Below are 18,510 nucleotides of genomic sequence, written 5' to 3' on the forward strand. Positions count from 1 at the left end.
TTTATGCCCAGATGAAATATACCAAATCGTACACATCGAAGAGAAAAAACATAGGTGTACAAACGGTGCACACGTAGAAAAAAGTAGCGGAATTGATAAATCTCAGGTAAATAAGCCCATTACAGAAATCAGGTGATCAGTTTCTTTCTTGGGACAGAATATCGGGAGGTTTGATGTCAAAAAGTCACCCGAAAATGAATATTTGGAAAAAATCAACTGTGGTCAAATCGACATAACGACCACAAAAAATTGTCGCTACGAAGACTTCCGTAGCGCATTTGAAAGGGCTCGACCAGCCCAATGCATGAGTAACAACGGTTACTGCAACAAAGAGGTCGCCAAAAAATTAGGTGCAGTCGAACCTAATATTTTTTCAAAAAATGGAAATTTTGAAAAAATTAACCGTGGTCAAATCGACATGACGACCACAAAAAATTGTCGCTACGAAGACTTCCGTAGCGCATTTGAAAGGGCTCGACCAGCCCAATGCATGAGTAACAACGGTTACTGCAACAAAGAGGTCATAAGAAAAATAGGGGCGGTTGGAAAAGAAAAATGCTCAAAAAATAAGGAAAAAGAGCAAATTTCGCAGGCCGACAAAAATGATACACATGGTTTCTACGCAGACTTCCGTAGCGCATTTACACGGAATGGACGAGTAGAATTAGGCAATAACAACGGTTATTGTCATAACGAAGCGACAAGAAATATAGAGAGGGGGAAAAAGCCGAAAACATCAAAAATTGATGAAAAAAGGCAAATTTCCAACATTGCAGCTGGTCGAAAAAGTGATCACTACGAAGATCCGAGTAGTGCATTTTCACGAATTTCAATAGACCATTGCAATGCTCAAATAAAAATTGGTCGCAAAAAAATGGTTAGAAACTTGAGGTCATCTGAATCTCAAAAAATTTCAAGGTTCCCAAGGCACCATGGGGAAGGAAAAAAGGTGTCTCCTCCGGCTTTGAACCTGCAGTGGCCAGGACAGAAGCAGGTAGCGTCGGCAGTTGCGCCACAAATTAGAAAAATCGCGACACCGAAAAACAACAACACAAGCATCCAACGGAACTGTAGGAAACACCTTAGGAAAGAAGGTGATTGGTGGATAGTAGAGGGCGGGCAAAGCCACAAGAAAGCCGCCCATACCCCTCTCAAAACGAAACCGGTAAATAAGGAGGGGAACCGGAAGAAGTACGGCAGACCACCGCGTGAGGTAGAAGGGAAATGGCTTACCTCCCTCATTGCGGCAACGACTGAGGCCGTATTACGCCAACTGGGGAAAGGAAAATCCCCAACAGCCCACACGAAGTCGAACCAGAGTAGAGTCCCGCTGCAGCACTCTGAGAAAACGGCTAAGGGCATCAAACACGCGACGCCCCAACCAAAAAAGAAAGAACATGAGCAGCGGAAAGAGCTCCCCCGTCGGCCCCCAACCAAGAGGAGCCACGGCGCTAACAAAGGGCAGGGAGCACCAGTAAGAGCCCCTACGAAGACACAAGGGAAGGGGGAAGAACAACCCCACACAATGCGAACATGGGCACAGGTGGCAGCACCGAGGAAACCAAAGGTGACAAGTAAACCACCCATGGCTCAAAAAAAGGCACAGGGGGAAAAGAAAGGGGCAGCGGCCAACCCCTTCCACTGGGAGCTACAGGTGGAGCAGCTTCTCAAGGATGCGGAACAGATACGCGAAAGCATGTACATCCGCTTTCTCCACGTTCGGCAGAGTTGGTGGAGCACATGCTTCAAGGCCCACATGGAGTTCCACTGCCCAGTGTGTGGTTTCGCGCACCCGGAAGAAACCATAACAGTAACACACTGCAGGCAGCAACACCCCCAGGAGGGCCGCCTGATTCCCTACACCCTGACAACAACAGGGAATCAGGTGCAGTTCGCAGGTCCCTCCTGCTCACTTTCGGCGGTGGTGGCTATCCTCTCACATATGGAGGAAGAGAAAAATTTCCACCCTATTATCCGCCGAAGCTACCAGTCCCCGAGCAAGGAGACTACCCAAACGCTCGTTCAGGCATTGGGACTGGAGCTCCCCACAGCCCCCATCACTGCGATAGAAGCGCTGGCCCACCATGACCAGATGATCCGCCAGCTGTTGGAGGCACCCGCAACGACGGCACGACAATGCGGGCATTGTGGGGTAAGTGAGCTAATGGAAGGGCCTTCCAACCCCGGGGAAAATTTGGGGATAATCTCCATAAACCCCAACACATGCGAGTCGATCGAGCTGACGAATCAGATCCTCGCGAAGACATATACGACCTCCTGGACAGATATGGAGGTCGTATGCACGGGGGAACGGAAGAATATGGCCCACCGGCCTACCCCGACGTTGATCACCCACTCCAAGACGTTCGGGGAAATGGTGGTCATCGATATTGGAACGTGGGGGAACGAAGCGGTGGGTTTGAAACGCATCCTCCACGAGATCCTGTTACCCCACGGGAACGGCACGGCAACATACAAACTCGTGGGCGCCGTGATCGCACCAACACCGTTCCACGTGGTAGCGGCAATACCTCAACAGACCAGGAAACGTCGCTGGGATATCCTGGATGGTATGGTCCGCCGCACCGTGAGCCAGAGCACTGTCGACCCAAAAACTGTGGTCATGTGCGTGTACCGTCGTGAAGAAGAAGAAACATACGACGTACTAGACGAGGAGGAGCAAGACGACGACCTCCTCGGTATCCCCAACCCCACGCCACGGCGATTGATGATATCACAAGCCGGTCCACAGCAAAACTCATGGGTGGACACACGGGGCAGGAGGGCATACGGCTCACAGGAGGAACAGGATGAGAGGACATCGACAGATCAGGTGAGTATTTTCTCCCACGACGAAACACGGGAGTTATCATCACCACTGGAGTGTCCTATCGTAGGATGCACCGCGAGTTTCGTGGGCCCACGCAGATGGGAGAAGGCCAAATCCCATATATACGGGTTCCACTCGCTGGAAGAGGTCCGCGAAATCCCGAGGGGGGAGCTTATATGTAAGGGGATAGTAAGATGCGAGACTTGTGCCACGCTCCTCCCTACGTCGGACAGAGCGAAACAGGCACACGCCGACGATTGCAGACCCTATCTCCCGCGGAAAGAAAACATCCGCCGAAAACGGGCCGCTGAAAGAGAAGCGACAGAGGCGAGCGCACAGCAAGGAATAGCGCTACGCCTCGAGCGGCAGGGCCCGTACATAACTCCCCGCGACATAGAGGAGCCCACCAACACGACGACGGAAAGTTGGTGGAGGGAGAAGGTAGCTACGAAACGCTACCTTCACAGAAAGGAGTGGCCGCAGTGGCTTGACATCTGCCGCACGGTCCTCCTCGGATACTCCGCGTCATCACAAGGCGAGCGGCACCAACGCCAAGTGATGCTCCTTGATCTGGTCCGGAATCATCTCCACACGCGCACAGCCAGGCGCGAGCAACAGCAGCAACGTGGAAAGGATAACCAGGAAGAGGAGGACCGCCAGAAGGAGGAGGAGAAATCCCTGGCGAAACGCGTGGAAACCCTGTGCCTCCTCAGTGCGACGGAGGGCAGCCCAGCTCCTCGCAGCCGAAAAGGCTCAACCGGTGGAGTACAGCCCCGAAATGGCTCAAACAATCGGGGAACTGTACCCGCAGGAGGATATCCATGATATTCCCCGCCCACCGGTGGAACAACCAGGGGTCGTGTCAGTCGACGCTGAGGAAGTGGCGAAAACTATCGGTAGGCGACTGACACGGGGCGCGGCGCCAGGGTTAGATGGGTGGACGCGAGAACTATTATACCCACTCACCCTGGACCCCGCGCTAAAGATGGAGATTGCAGCCGTTGTAAAGGACATCATAAACGCCGATGTCTCGATGGAGGTGGGACGCCGCCTCCAAGCAACGAGCCTAACGGTACTTCGGAAGCCGAATGGGAAGTACCGACCGATTGGAGCTGAGAGCGTGTGGGCGAAGCTCGCATCCCACATAGCGATCTCCCGGGTGATGAAGACAGCCGAAAAGAAATTCTCCGGGATCCAATTCGGAGTGGGAGGCCACATCGAGGAAGCCATTGCAAAGATTAGAAAAGACTTTGCAACTAAAGGCAGCCTTGCCATGCTGGATGGTCGGAACGCGTATAATGCCATCAGCAGGCGAGCCATCCTCGAGGCCGTGTACGGTGACAGCACGTGGTCCCCACTATGGCGCCTCGTCAGCCTCCTCCTTGGAACCACAGGGGAGGTAGGATTCTACGAGAATGGCAAATTATGCCATACGTGGGAATCGACGAGGGGTGTAAGACAGGGGATGGTACTTGGCCCCCTGCTATTCTCCATCGGCACCTTGGCGACACTTCGCCGACTGCAGCAGACCTTCCCGGAGGCTCAGTTTACCGCGTACCTGGACGACGTGACGGTAGCGGCACCCCCGGAAGAGCTGAAAAATGTCTGCGCAGCCACCGCTGAAGCAATGGAAGCACTCGGAATCGTCAACAATGCAGACAAAACCGAGGTCCTCGAACTGACTGGGGACACAGGCTTCGGGACAGCGGTGAAGGCGTGTGCGCGAGTTCTTGGAGCGTACGTGGCCCCGGATCCAATGAGCGAGGAGATTCGGGAGGGGGTGAAGAAGAAGGCGATGGAAACAGACCGCCTCTTCAAGGCAATCGTGGAGCTACCCCTCTACGACAGGACACGATGGAGGATTCTGGCGATGTCGGCAATGCCAAGGATCACATTCCTGTTGCGGAACCACGATATGCAACACACACACCGGGTGGCTTCCTGGTTCGATGAGAGGACCACCCAGGTAATGGAGCATATTCTCGGGCAACCCATGACCGAAAGGGCCCGGAATATAGCGGCGCTGCCCGTGAGCATGGGCGGCTGTGGAATTAGGCGGATGGCCCAAGTGGCAGAGTACGCCCACCAGTGCGCCGGAGAGAAAGGTCTCCAGCAGAGGAAGACGGAGGAGGCTGACCAAAGACAGCAAGACGACCTCTACGCCACCCTTGGGGGTGCTGATCGTCAAGTCTTTACAGCCAATACCGCCGCCGGAGCTGGCAGGCCCCTCACGGATGCTCAGGTGAGGCTGGACGATGCCACTTTCGGAGTGTACCTGCGGGAACGTTTACTTGTGAGGGTACTACCGGAGGGGGTCAAATGCCTATGTGGTGAAGACGCGAGCAATCACCACATCCACACGTGCACCAAAGTGCACAATAAACCCAGGCAGATGCGACACGACATCATTAACAGCGTGTTCGCAAACGGCCTTCGCCTCTGTGGGTTCCAGTGCGCGACGGAACCACGCCTAAATGAGGTGAGCAAGAGGAGGCCGGACATCCTCATTGCGGGGTTGGATACGTACGCGGTGACGGACATCACGGTGACGTATCCAGGGCGCGTGACCGTCGGAAACACCGCCCAAGGTCAGCGCTCAGTAGCTGCGGCAGATCCAATGAAAGCCGCATTGGTGCGCTTCCAGGAAAAGGAGCGCAAGTACAGCTACTGGGCGATACAAAATGGACTGGCCTTCGCACCATTTGTTATCCTTACAAACGGTGCTATTTTCGGCAAAAGTCGTGACTGGCTTCGCCGCGTCCTCCGGGGCCAGGACCACCGACTTACGGTAACCACCGCATTCGACGGGATAACTGCGGATGTGGCGGCAGCCGTCCTCCGCGGGAATGTTCACGTTTACAGTGCGGCACATGCCCGGGGAGAGACACTTCGGTAGTTCCAGATCACTGGGATTACCAATATCCAGATGTAGAGTAGTAATAGCAATAAAATAAAAACAACCCCCTGAAGAAAGGGAAGGTAATTAGCTAACAAAATCATTGCCAACAGGGGATCCCTCTCCCCCAATCGACCGAGTAGGTCTCTTTTTTCGGTTGTGCGGGCTCTCCCATAAGCCCGATGGGAGAAAATCTCTTTCCATATAGGGCAATAAAATAATAATAAAGAGATAGGATTATCCGGTCCATTAAAGACCACGTAACCTGAAAAAGGTTACACTGCATGTTCCGTGAAAATCGGATGAGGTTTCGGAGATCAACAAAGGGTGATCACGTTTAACTGCGGAGGTCGGGGCAGTTAAAAAAAAAAAAAAAAAATTATTAGAACAGTTTCTGTACTATATTGGTATGAGAAGCTCCCAGTAGCAGCTGGGCCAACACACGCATTTGTGCTGTTGGTTCCCGCCGCATACTGCGGGAATCTGGAAGGTGGGGTCGGATGACCTCCACTCTTTTTATTTTTTTTATTTTTTTTATTTATTTTTTTTGATTTATTTATTTTTTTTATTTGCTACGCTGACACACACACTCACACACACTCACTCACTCATATATATATATATATATATATATATATATATATTTCTTTATTTATTTATTTGTTTATTTATTTATTTGTTTGTTTATATATCTATATCTATATCTATATCTATATCTATATATATCTATATATGCAAATATAATTATACTATAGCTTATGGTTTTCTTGCATATCTGTATAAGCGCGTTGGGGTTCTTGATGGGCGCTTTCATGGCTTATACGTGCTCGTTTCTCCCGTTCATTTTTACGCAGTCGGACAATTTCATGTCGCTCTTTCCATTGCAATTACTCATTTTCATTTTACACATCACTTTCTTACACATATAGGCGCTTTAAAGTCTGCTGCCCGCCGTTTTCAATGGCGGTCGGCATGCCCCTCTACATGCCTACTGAGCAGGCGGACGGGCCCCGGCATGGCAACACCAAATATCCCCTTTCAGGGTTTCGCCTCATTTTGCCGATGTTCTTAACCTGGTTATACCCGCAATATGCCAGCTGCACGTTCAGTTCGTGATGTTATATACTTTTCCAATTTTGGGGCCGGCCCCCGCCCAATCATCACCCGCCGCTAATAAACGGCGGCAGCAATAACAGCGAGCATACCGCCGGCCAGCCACAGAGCCGAAAGAAGCCGGCCTGCGCGCCCCTATTCATGTTATTAGCCGCCATTAAGCATTATATTACACTCAGCTCAACCGTCCTTCTTCTTTGCGTTGTTGTTGTCGCCGTTGAGTTCTATATAAAGTTTATCGGCGGAGGCGCCCCTGGCTCCTCCCCATCACCCCCTGCCCACCCTCCAAAATCTGGCCGCCGCCGGCTGGTCCTGGCGCGCCCCATAAACGCGTTTCTTTTATTGTTGGTTGATTGCCTTAATGTTCTGTTGCAGATGGCGATTCACCATTAAGCATTTAATATTTTAGAAATAAGAGAGCGCTGGTAAAAGACGGCGGGTCGCCGCCCACATGGTGGTTGCCGTTATGCACTATACCCCATGTAGTATATATGCGGCCCCGCTTATTCCGCCCCCCTCCCCCATAACGCCTTAAGCACAAGACCCCTTTGTTTCCCATAAGTCTACCGACACGTTTCTGGCACGACAGTAAAATATGGCAAGTGTCTCAAAACTGCCTGTACAGCTTATTTTTGGGACACACCCATGCTTTCAACTAACGCTATTATTAGAACAGTTTCTGTACTATATTGGTATGACAAGCTCCCAGTAGCAGCTGGGCCAACACACGCATTTGTGCTGTTGGTTCCCGCCGCATACTGCGGGAATCTGGAAGGTGGGGTCGGATGACCTCCACTCTTTTTATTTTTTTTATTTTTTTTCATTTATTTATTTTTTTTGATTTTTTTTATTTGCTATGCTGACACACACACTCACACACACTCACTCACTCATATATATATATATATATATATATATATATTTATTTATTTATTTATTTGTTTATTTATTTATTTGTTTGTTTATATCTATATCTATATCTATATCTATATATATCTATATATGCAAATATAATTATACTATAGCTTATGGTTTTCTTGCATATCTGTATAAGCGCGTTGGGGTTCTTGATGGGCGCTTTCATGGCTTATACGTGCTCGTTTCTCCCGTTCATTTTTACGCAGTCGGACAATTTCATGTCGCTCTTTCCATTGCAATTACTCATTTTCATTTTACACATCACTTTCTTACACATATAGGCGCTTTAAAGTCTGCTGCCCGCCGTTTTCAATGGCGGTCGGCATGCCCCTCTACATGCCTACTGAGCAGGCGGACGGGCCCCGGCATGGCAACACCAAATATCCCCTTTCAGGGTTTCGCCTCATTTTGCCGATGTTCTTAACCTGGTTATACCCGCAATATGCCAGCTGCACGTTCAGTTCGTGATGTTATATACTTTTCCAATTTTGGGGCCGGCCCCCGCCCAATCATCACCCGCCGATAATAAACGGCGGCAGCAATAACAGCGAGCATACCGCCGGCCAGCCACAGAGCCGAAAGAAGCCGGCCTGCGCGCCCCTATTCATGTTATTAGCCGCCATTAAGCATTATATTACACTCAGCTCAACCGTCCTTCTTCTTTGCGTTGTTGTTGTCGCCGTTGTGTTCTATATAAAGTTTATCGGCAGAGGCGCCCCTGGCTCCTCCCCATCACCCCCTGCCCACCCTCCAAAATCTGGCCGCCGCCGGCTGGTCCTGGCGCGCCCCAGAAACGCGTTTCTTTTATTGTTGGTTGATTGCCTTAATGTTCTGTTGCAGATGGCGATTCACCATTAAGCATTTAATATTTTAGAAATAAGAGAGCGCTGGTAAAAGACGGCGGGTCGCCGCCCACATGGTGGTTGCCGTTATGCACTATACCCCATGTAGTATATATGCGGCCCCGCTTATTCCGCCCCCCTCCCCCATAACGCCTTAAGCACAAGACCCCTTTGTTTCCCATAAGTCTACCGACACGTTTCTGGCACGACAGTAAAATATGGCAAGTGTCTCAAAACTGCCTGTACAGCTTATTTTTGGGACACACCCATGCTTTCAACTAACGCTATTATTAGAACAGTTTCTGTACTATATTGGTATGAGAAGCTCCCAGTAGCAGCTGGGCCAACACACGCATTTGTGCTGTTGGTTCCCGCCGCATACTGCGGGAATCTGGAAGGTGGGGTCGGATGACCTCCACTCTTTTTATTTTTTTTATTTTTTTTCATTTATTTATTTTTTTTGATTTTTTTTATTTGCTATGCTGACACACACACTCACACACACTCACTCACTCATATATATATATATATATATATATTTATTTATTTATTTATTTGTTTATTTATTTATTTGTTTGTTTATATCTATATCTATATCTATATCTATATATATCTATATATGCAAATATAATTATACTATAGCTTATGGTTTTCTTGCATATCTGTATAAGCGCGTTGGGGTTCTTGATGGGCGCTTTCATGGCTTATACGTGCTCGTTTCTCCCGTTCATTTTTACGCAGTCGGACAATTTCATGTCGCTCTTTCCATTGCAATTACTCATTTTCATTTTACACATCACTTTCTTACACATATAGGCGCTTTAAAGTCTGCTGCCCGCCGTTTTCAATGGCGGTCGGCATGCCCCTCTACATGCCTACTGAGCAGGCGGACGGGCCCCGGCATGGCAACACCAAATATCCCCTTTCAGGGTTTCGCCTCATTTTGCCGATGTTCTTAACCTGGTTATACCCGCAATATGCCAGCTGCACGTTCAGTTCGTGATGTTATATACTTTTCCAATTTTGGGGCCGGCCCCCGCCCAATCATCACCCGCCGCTAATAAACGGCGGCAGCAATAACAGCGAGCATACCGCCGGCCAGCCACAGAGCCGAAAGAAGCCGGCCTGCGCGCCCCTATTCATGTTATTAGCCGCCATTAAGCATTATATTACACTCAGCTCAACCGTCCTTCTTCTTTGCGTTGTTGTTGTCGCCGTTGTGTTCTATATAAAGTTTATCGGCAGAGGCGCCCCTGGCTCCTCCCCATCACCCCCTGCCCACCCTCCAAAATCTGGCCGCCGCCGGCTGGTCCTGGCGCGCCCCAGAAACGCGTTTCTTTTATTGTTGGTTGATTGCCTTAATGTTCTGTTGCAGATGGCGATTCACCATTAAGCATTTAATATTTTAGAAATAAGAGAGCGCTGGTAAAAGACGGCGGGTCGCCGCCCACATGGTGGTTGCCGTTATGCACTATACCCCATGTAGTATATATGCGGCCCCGCTTATTCCGCCCCCCTCCCCCATAACGCCTTAAGCACAAGACCCCTTTGTTTCCCATAAGTCTACCGACACGTTTCTGGCACGACAGTAAAATATGGCAAGTGTCTCAAAACTGCCTGTACAGCTTACTTTTGGGACACACCCATGCTTTCAACTAACGCTATTATTAGAACAGTTTCTGTACTATATTGGTATGAGAAGCTCCCAGTAGCAGCTGGGCCAACACACGCATTTGTGCTGTTGGTTCCCGCCGCATACTGCGGGAATCTGGAAGGTGGGGTCGGATGACCTCCACTCTTTTTATTTTTTTTATTTTTTTTATTTATTTTTTTTGATTTTTTTTATTTGCTATGCTGACACACACACTCACACACACTCACACACACTCACTCACTCATATATATATATATATATATTTCTTTATTTATTTATTTGTTTATTTATTTATTTGTTTGTTTATATCTATATCTATATCTATATCTATATCTATATCTATATCTATATCTATATCTATATATATCTATTTATGCAAATATAATTATACTATAGCTTATGGTTTTCTTGCATATCTGTATAAGCGCGTTGGGGTTCTTGATGGGCGCTTTCATGGCTTATACGTGCTCGTTTCTCCCGTTCATTTTTACGCAGTCGGACAATTTCATGTCGCTCTTTCCATTGCAATTACTCATTTTCATTTTACACATCACTTTCTTACACATATAGGCGCTTTAAAGTCTGCTGCCCGCCGTTTTCAATGGCGGTCGGCATGCCCCTCTACATGCCTACTGAGCAGGCGGACGGGCCCCGGCATGGCAACACCAAATATCCCCTTTCAGGGTTTCGCCTCATTTTGCCGATGTTCTTAACCTGGTTATACCCGCAATATGCCAGCTGCACGTTCAGTTCGTGATGTTATATACTTTTCCAATTTTGGGGCCGGCCCCCGCCCAATCATCACCCGCCGCTAATAAACGGCGGCAGCAATAACAGCGAGCATACCGCCGGCCAGCCACAGAGCCGAAAGAAGCCGGCCTGCGCGCCCCTATTCACGTTATTAGCCGCCATTAAGCATTATATTACACTCAGCTCAACCGTCCTTCTTCTTTGCGTTGTTGTTGTCGCCGTTGTGTTCTATATAAAGTTTATCGGCGGAGGCGCCCCTGGCTCCTCCCCATCACCCCCTGCCCACCCTCCAAAATCTGGCCGCCGCCGGCTGGTCCTGGCGCGCCCCAGAAACGCGTTTCTTTTATTGTTGGTTGATTGCCTTAATGTTCTGTTGCAGATGGCGATTCACCATTAAGCATTTAATATTTTAGAAATAAGAGAGCGCTGGTAAAAGACGGCGGGTCGCCGCCCACATGGTGGTTGCCGTTATGCACTATACCCCATGTAGTATATATGCGGCCCCGCTTATTCCGCCCCCCTCCCCCATAACGCCTTAAGCACAAGACCCCTTTGTTTCCCATAAGTCTACCGACACGTTTCTGGCACGACAGTAAAATATGGCAAGTGTCTCAAAACTGCCTGTACAGCTTATTTTTGGGACACACCCACGCTTTCAACTAACGCTATTATTAGAACAGTTTCTGTACTATATTGGTATGAGAAGCTCCCAGCAGCAGCTGGGCCAACACACGCATTTGTGCTGTTGGTTCCCGCCGCATACTGCGGGAATCTGGAAGGTGGGGTCGGATGACCTCTACTCTTTTTATTTTTTTTATTTTTTTTATTTATTTTTTTTGATTTTTTTTATTTGCTACGCTGACACACACACTCACACACACTCACTCACTCATATATATATATATATATATATATATATATATATATATATATATATATATATATTTCTTTATTTATTTATTTGTTTATTTATTTATTTGTTTGTTTATATCTATATCTATATCTATATATATATATATATGCAAATATAATTATACTATAGCTTATGGTTTTCTTGCATATCTGTATAAGCGCGTTGGGGTTCTTGATGGGTGCTTTCATGGCTTATACGTGCTCGTTTCTCCCGTTCATTTTTACGCAGTCGGACAATTTCATGTCGCTCTTTCCATTGCAATTACTCATTTTCATTTTACACATCACTTTCTTACACATATAGGCGCTTTAAAGTCTGCTGCCCGCCGTTTTCAATGGCGGTCGGCATGCCCCTCTACATGCCTACTGAGCAGGCGGACGGGCCCCGGCATGGCAACACCAAATATCCCCTTTCAGGGTTTCGCCTCATTTTGCCGATGTTCTTAACCTGGTTATACCCGCAATATGCCAGCTGCACGTTCAGTTCGTGATGTTATATACTTTTCCAATTTTGGGGCCGGCCCCCGCCCAATCATCACCCGCCGCTAATAAACGGCGGCAGCAATAACAGCGAGCATACCGCCGGCCAGCCACAGAGCCGAAAGAAGCCGGCCTGCGCGCCCCTATTCATGTTATTAGCCGCCATTAAGCATTATATTACACTCAGCTCAACCGTCCTTCTTCTTTGCGTTGTTGTTGTCGCCGTTGTGTTCTATATAAAGTTTATCGGCAGAGGCGCCCCTGGCTCCTCCCCATCACCCCCTGCCCACCCTCCAAAATCTGGCCGCCGCCGGCTGGTCCTGGCACGCCCCAGAAACGCGTTTCTTTTATTGTTGGTTGATTGCCTTAATGTTCTGTTGCAGATGGCGATTCACCATTAAGCATTTAATATTTTAGAAATAAGAGAGCGCTGGTAAAAGACGGCGGGTCGCCGCCCACATGGTGGTTGCCGTTATGCACTATACCCCATGTAGTATATATGCGGCCCCGCTTATTCCGCCCCCCTCCCCCATAACGCCTTAAGCACAAGACCCCTTTGTTTCCCATAAGTCTACCGACACGTTTCTGGCACGACAGTAAAATATGGCAAGTGTCTCAAAACTGCCTGTACAGCTTATTTTTGGGACACACCCATGCTTTCAACTAACGCTATTATTAGAACAGTTTCTGTACTATATTGGTATGAGAAGCTCCCAGTAGCAGCTGGGCCAACACACGCATTTGTGCTGTTGGTTCCCGCCGCATACTGCGGGAATCTGGAAGGTGGGGTCGGATGACCTCCACTCTTTTTATTTTTTTTATTTTTTTTCATTTATTTATTTTTTTTGATTTTTTTTATTTGCTACGCTGACACACACACTCACACTCACTCACTCACTCATATATATATATATATATATATATATATATATTTCTTTATTTATTTATTTATTTATTTGTTTATTTATTTATTTGTTTGTTTATATCTATATCTATATCTATATCTATATCTATATCTATATATATCTATATATGCAAATATAATTATACTATAGCTTATGGTTTTCTTGCATATCTGTATAAGCGCGTTGGGGTTCTTGATGGGCGCTTTCATGGCTTATACGTGCTCGTTTCTCCCGTTCATTTTTACGCAGTCGGACAATTTCATGTCGCTCTTTCCATTGCAATTACTCATTTTCATTTTACACATCACTTTCTTACACATATAGGCGCTTTAAAGTCTGCTGCCCGCCGTTTTCAATGGCGGTCGGCATGCCCCTCTACATGCCTACTGAGCAGGCGGACGGGCCCCGGCATGGCAACACCAAATATCCCCTTTCAGGGTTTCGCCTCATTTTGCCGATGTTCTTAACCTGGTTATACCCGCAATATGCCAGCTGCACGTTCAGTTCGTGATGTTATATACTTTTCCAATTTTGGGGCCGGCCCCCGCCCAATCATCACCCGCCGCTAATAAACGGCGGCAGCAATAACAGCGAGCATACCGCCGGCCAGCCACAGAGCCGAAAGAAGCCGGCCTGCGCGCCCCTATTCATGTTATTAGCCGCCATTAAGCATTATATTACACTCAGCTCAACCGTCCTTCTTCTTTGCGTTGTTGTTGTCGCCGTTGTGTTCTATATAAAGTTTATCGGCAGAGGCGCCCCTGGCTCCTCCCCATCACCCCCTGCCCACCCTCCAAAATCTGGCCGCCGCCGGCTGGTCCTGGCGCGCCCCAGAAACGCGTTTCTTTTATTGTTGGTTGATTGCCTTAATGTTCTGTTGCAGATGGCGATTCACCATTAAGCATTTAATATTTTAGAAATAAGAGAGCGCTGGTAAAAGACGGCGGGTCGCCGCCCACATGGTGGTTGCCGTTATGCACTATACCCCATGTAGTATATATGCGGCCCCGCTTATTCCGCCCCCCTCCCCCATAACGCCTTAAGCACAAGACCCCTTTGTTTCCCATAAGTCTACCGACACGTTTCTGGCACGACAGTAAAATATGGCAAGTGTCTCAAAACTGCCTGTACAGCTTATTTTTGGGACACACCCATGCTTTCAACTAACGCTATTATTAGAACAGTTTCTGTACTATATTGGTATGAGAAGCTCCCAGTAGCAGCTGGGCCAACACACGCATTTGTGCTGTTGGTTCCCGCCGCATACTGCGGGAATCTGGAAGGTGGGGTCGGATGACCTCCACTCTTTTTATTTTTTTTATTTTTTTTCATTTATTTATTTTTTTTGATTTTTTTTATTTGCTATGCTGACACACACACTCACACACACTCACTCACTCATATATATATATATATATATATATATATTTCTTTATTTATTTATTTGTTTATTTATTTATTTGTTTGTTTATATCTATATCTATATCTATATCTATATCTATATCTATATCTATCTATATCTATATATATCTATATATGCAAATATAATTATACTATAGCTTATGGTTTTCTTGCATATCTGTATAAGCGCGTTGGGGTTCTTGATGGGCGCTTTCATGGCTTATACGTGCTCGTTTCTCCCGTTCATTTTTACGCAGTCGGACAATTTCATGTCGCTCTTTCCATTGCAATTACTCATTTTCATTTTACACATCACTTTCTTACACATATAGGCGCTTTAAAGTCTGCTGCCCGCCGTTTTCAATGGCGGTCGGCATGCCCCTCTACATGCCTACTGAGCAAGCGGACGGGCCCCGGCATGGCAACACCAAATATCCCCTTTCAAGGTTTCGCCTCATTTTGCCGATGTTCTTAACCTGGTTATACCCGCAATATGCCAGCTGCACGTTCAGTTCGTGATGTTATATACTTTTCCAATTTTGGGGCCGGCCCCCGCCCAATCATCACCCGCCGCTAATAAACGGCGGCAGCAATAACAGCGAGCATACCGCCGGCCGCCACAGAGCCGAAAGAAGCCGGCCTGCGCGCCCCTATTCATGTTATTAGCCGCCATTAAGCATTATATTACACTCAGCTCAACCGTCCTTCTTCTTTGCGTTGTTGTTGTCGCCGTTGTGTTCTATATAAAGTTTATCGGCGGAGGCGCCCCTGGCTCTTCCCCATCACCCCCTGCCCACCCTCCAAAATCTGGCCGCCGCCGGCTGGTCCTGGCGCGCCCCAGAAACGCGTTTCTTTTATTGTTGGTTGATTGCCTTAATGTTCTGTTGCAGATGGCGATTCACCATTAAGCATTTAATATTTTAGAAATAAGAGAGCGCTGGTAAAAGACGGCGGGTCGCCGCCCACATGGTGGTTGCCGTTATGCACTATACCCCATGTAGTATATATGCGGCCCCGCTTATTCCGCCCCCCTCCCCCATAACGCCTTAAGCACAAGACCCCTTTGTTTCCCATAAGTCTACCGACACGTTTCTGGCACGACAGTAAAATATGGCAAGTGTCTCAAAACTGCCTGTACAGCTTATTTTTGGGACACACCCATGCTTTCAACTAACGCTATTATTAGAACAGTTTCTGTACTATATTGGTATGAGAAGCTCCCAGTAGCAGCTGGGCCAACACACGCATTTGTGCTGTTGGTTCCCGCCGCATACTGCGGGAATCTGGAAGGTGGGGTCGGATGACCTCCACTCTTTTTATTTTTTTTATTTTTTTTATTTATTTTTTTTGATTTTTTTTATTTGCTACGCTGACACACACACTCACACACACTCACTCACTCATATATATATATATATATATTTCTTTATTTATTTATTTGTTTATTTATTTATTTGTTTGTTTATATCTATATCTATATCTATATATATATATATATGCAAATATAATTATACTATAGCTTATGGTTTTCTTGCATATCTGTATAAGCGCGTTGGGGTTCTTGATGGGCGCTTTCATGGCTTATACGTGCTCGTTTCTCCCGTTCATTTTTACGCAGTCGGACAATTTCATGTCGCTCTTTCCATTGCAATTACTCATTTTCATTTTACACATCACTTTCTTACACATATAGGCGCTTTAAAGTCTGCTGCCCGCCGTTTTCAATGGCGGTCGGCATGCCCCTCTACATGCCTACTGAGCAGGCGGACGGGCCCCGGCATGGCAACACCAAATATCCCCTTTCAGGGTTTCGCCTCATTTTGCCGATGTTCTTAACCTGGTTATACCCGCAATATGCCAGCTGCACGTTCAGTTCGTGATGTTATATACTTTTCCAATTTTGGGGCCGGCCCCCGCCCAATCATCACCCGCCGCTAATAAACGGCGGCAGCAATAACAGCGAGCATACCGCCGGCCAGCCACAGAGCCGAAAGAAGCCGGCCTGCGCGCCCCTATTCATGTTATTAGCCGCCATTAAGCATTATATTACACTCAGCTCAACCGTCCTTCTTCTTTGCGTTGTTGTTGTCGCCGTTGTGTTCTATATAAAGTTTATCGGCAGAGGCGCCCCTGGCTCCTCCCCATCACCCCCTGCCCACCCTCCAAAATCTGGCCGCCGCCGGCTGGTCCTGGCGCGCCCCAGAAACGCGTTTCTTTTATTGTTGGTTGATTGCCTTAATGTTCTGTTGCAGATGGCGATTCACCATTAAGCATTTAATATTTTAGAAATAAGAGAGCGCTGGTAAAAGACGGCGGGTCGCCGCCCACATGGTGGTTGCCGTTATGCACTATACCCCATGTAGTATATATGCGGCCCCGCTTATTCCGCCCCCCTCCCCCATAACGCCTTAAGCACAAGACCCCTTTGTTTCCCATAAGTCTACCGACACGTTTCTGGCACGACAGTAAAATATGGCAAGTGTCTCAAAACTGCCTGTACAGCTTACTTTTGGGACACACCCATGCTTTCAACTAACGCTATTATTAGAACAGTTTCTGTACTATATTGGTATGAGAAGCTCCCAGTAGCAGCTGGGCCAACACACGCATTTGTGCTGTTGGTTCCCGCCGCATACTGCGGGAATCTGGAAGGTGGGGTCGGATGACCTCCACTCTTTTTATTTTTTTTATTTTTTTTATTTATTTTTTTTGATTTTTTTTATTTGCTATGCTGACACACACACTCACACACACTCACTCACTCATATATATATATATATATATTTCTTTATTTATTTATTTGTTTATTTATTTATTTGTTTGTTTATATCTATATCTATATCTATATATATATATATATATGCAAATATAATTATACTATAGCTTATGGTTTTCTTGCATATCTGTATAAGCGCGTTGGGGTTCTTGATGGGCGCTTTCATGGCTTATACGTGCTCGTTTCTCCCGTTCATTTTTACGCAGTCGGACAATTTCATGTCGCTCTTTCCATTGCAATTACTCATTTTCATTTTACACATCACTTTCTTACACATATAGGCGCTTTAAAGTCTGCTGCCCGCCGTTTTCAATGGCGGTCGGCATGCCCCTCTACATGCCTACTGAGCAGGCGGACGGGCCCCGGCATGGCAACACCAAATATCCCCTTTCAGGGTTTCGCCTCATTTTGCCGATGTTCTTAACCTGGTTATACCCGCAATATGCCAGCTGCACGTTCAGTTCGTGATGTTATATACTTTTCCAATTTTGGGGCCGGCCCCCGCCCAATCATCACCCGCCGCTAATAAACGGCGGCAGCAATAACAGCGAGCATACCGCCGGCCAGCCACAGAGCCGAAAGAAGCCGGCCTGCGCGCCCCTATTCATGTTATTAGCCGCCATTAAGCATTATATTACACTCAGCTCAACCGTCCTTCTTCTTTGCGTTGTTGTTGTCGCCGTTGTGTTCTATATAAAGTTTATCGGCAGAGGCGCCCCTGGCTCCTCCCCATCACCCCCTGCCCACCCTCCAAAATCTGGCCGCCGCCGGCTGGTCCTGGCGCGCCCCATAAACGCGTTTCTTTTATTGTTGGTTGATTGCCTTAATGTTCTGTTGCAGATGGCGATTCACCATTAAGCATTTAATATTTTAGAAATAAGAGAGCGCTGGTAAAAGACGGCGGGTCGCCGCCCACATGGTGGTTGCCGTTATGCACTATACCCCATGTAGTATATATGCGGCCCCGCTTATTCCGCCCCCCTCCCCCATAACGCCTTAAGCACAAGACCCCTTTGTTTCCCATAAGTCTACC

At 47.5% G+C, this 18,510-nt stretch overlaps 2 protein-coding genes and 9 non-coding genes across 11 annotated transcripts, besides 24 other annotated features; all 11 read left to right on the plus strand.

The window, feature by feature from the left end:
* Window positions 1-6,087: part of a repeat region that runs on past the window's edge.
* Window positions 305-3,655, plus strand: Tb09.211.5010 (SLACS retrotransposable element; the record flags this gene model as incomplete). The annotated part of the gene is made up of 1 exon (XM_822550.1): window positions 305-3,655. One exon carries the CDS (start codon window positions 305-307, stop codon window positions 3,653-3,655), a length of 3,351 nt encoding a protein of 1,116 aa, XP_827643.1.
* Tb09.211.5015 (SLACS reverse transcriptase, putative) lies at window positions 3,816-5,726 on the plus strand (the record flags this gene model as incomplete). Its single annotated transcript, XM_822551.1, has 1 exon — window positions 3,816-5,726. One exon carries the CDS (start codon window positions 3,816-3,818, stop codon window positions 5,724-5,726), a length of 1,911 nt encoding a protein of 636 aa, XP_827644.1.
* Window positions 6,086-6,111: a sequence feature (AT_rich).
* On the plus strand, window positions 6,105-6,232 carry Tb09_SLRNA_0002. The gene has a single exon (XR_002989642.1). It is a non-coding gene; the product is annotated as a spliced leader RNA (transcript).
* Window positions 6,233-6,240: 8 nt separating this feature from the next.
* Window positions 6,241-6,297: a sequence feature (T-rich).
* A 39-nt stretch (window positions 6,298-6,336) lies between these two features.
* Window positions 6,337-6,480: a microsatellite.
* Window positions 6,481-7,496: 1,016 nt separating this feature from the next.
* Tb09_SLRNA_0003 lies at window positions 7,497-7,630 on the plus strand. Its single transcript, XR_002989643.1, has one exon. It is a non-coding gene; the product is annotated as a spliced leader RNA (transcript).
* An 8-nt stretch (window positions 7,631-7,638) lies between these two features.
* Window positions 7,639-7,692: a sequence feature (T-rich).
* A 39-nt stretch (window positions 7,693-7,731) lies between these two features.
* Window positions 7,732-7,852: a microsatellite.
* A 1,027-nt stretch (window positions 7,853-8,879) lies between these two features.
* Tb09_SLRNA_0004 lies at window positions 8,880-9,013 on the plus strand. Its single transcript, XR_002989644.1, has one exon. It is a non-coding gene; the product is annotated as a spliced leader RNA (transcript).
* Window positions 9,014-9,021: 8 nt separating this feature from the next.
* Window positions 9,022-9,075: a sequence feature (T-rich).
* A 40-nt stretch (window positions 9,076-9,115) lies between these two features.
* Window positions 9,116-9,182: a microsatellite.
* Window positions 9,183-9,240: a microsatellite.
* Window positions 9,241-10,256: 1,016 nt separating this feature from the next.
* On the plus strand, window positions 10,257-10,390 carry Tb09_SLRNA_0005. Its single transcript, XR_002989645.1, has one exon. It is a non-coding gene; the product is annotated as a spliced leader RNA (transcript).
* An 8-nt stretch (window positions 10,391-10,398) lies between these two features.
* Window positions 10,399-10,447: a sequence feature (T-rich).
* Window positions 10,448-10,456: 9 nt separating this feature from the next.
* Window positions 10,457-10,494: a microsatellite.
* A 2-nt stretch (window positions 10,495-10,496) lies between these two features.
* Window positions 10,497-10,637: a microsatellite.
* Window positions 10,638-11,664: 1,027 nt separating this feature from the next.
* Tb09_SLRNA_0006 lies at window positions 11,665-11,798 on the plus strand. The gene has a single exon (XR_002989646.1). It is a non-coding gene; the product is annotated as a spliced leader RNA (transcript).
* Window positions 11,799-11,806: 8 nt separating this feature from the next.
* Window positions 11,807-11,855: a sequence feature (T-rich).
* A 39-nt stretch (window positions 11,856-11,894) lies between these two features.
* Window positions 11,895-12,044: a microsatellite.
* Window positions 12,045-13,060: 1,016 nt separating this feature from the next.
* Window positions 13,061-13,194, plus strand: Tb09_SLRNA_0007. The gene has a single exon (XR_002989647.1). It is a non-coding gene; the product is annotated as a spliced leader RNA (transcript).
* An 8-nt stretch (window positions 13,195-13,202) lies between these two features.
* Window positions 13,203-13,256: a sequence feature (T-rich).
* A 39-nt stretch (window positions 13,257-13,295) lies between these two features.
* Window positions 13,296-13,438: a microsatellite.
* Window positions 13,439-14,465: 1,027 nt separating this feature from the next.
* Window positions 14,466-14,599, plus strand: Tb09_SLRNA_0008. The gene has a single exon (XR_002989648.1). It is a non-coding gene; the product is annotated as a spliced leader RNA (transcript).
* Window positions 14,600-14,607: 8 nt separating this feature from the next.
* Window positions 14,608-14,661: a sequence feature (T-rich).
* Window positions 14,662-14,700: 39 nt separating this feature from the next.
* Window positions 14,701-14,858: a microsatellite.
* Window positions 14,859-15,873: 1,015 nt separating this feature from the next.
* On the plus strand, window positions 15,874-16,007 carry Tb09_SLRNA_0009. The gene has a single exon (XR_002989649.1). It is a non-coding gene; the product is annotated as a spliced leader RNA (transcript).
* Window positions 16,008-16,015: 8 nt separating this feature from the next.
* Window positions 16,016-16,064: a sequence feature (T-rich).
* Window positions 16,065-16,104: 40 nt separating this feature from the next.
* Window positions 16,105-16,167: a microsatellite.
* Window positions 16,168-16,219: a microsatellite.
* Window positions 16,220-17,235: 1,016 nt separating this feature from the next.
* Tb09_SLRNA_0010 lies at window positions 17,236-17,369 on the plus strand. The gene has a single exon (XR_002989650.1). It is a non-coding gene; the product is annotated as a spliced leader RNA (transcript).
* Window positions 17,370-17,377: 8 nt separating this feature from the next.
* Window positions 17,378-17,426: a sequence feature (T-rich).
* Window positions 17,427-17,466: 40 nt separating this feature from the next.
* Window positions 17,467-17,529: a microsatellite.
* Window positions 17,530-17,583: a microsatellite.
* Window positions 17,584-18,510: the final 927 nt, after the last annotated feature.

Source organism: Trypanosoma brucei, chromosome 9 (genome assembly GCF_000002445.2).
Source record: "Trypanosoma brucei brucei TREU927 chromosome 9, whole genome shotgun sequence".
Classification (NCBI taxonomy): Eukaryota; Euglenozoa; class Kinetoplastea; order Trypanosomatida; family Trypanosomatidae; genus Trypanosoma; species Trypanosoma brucei.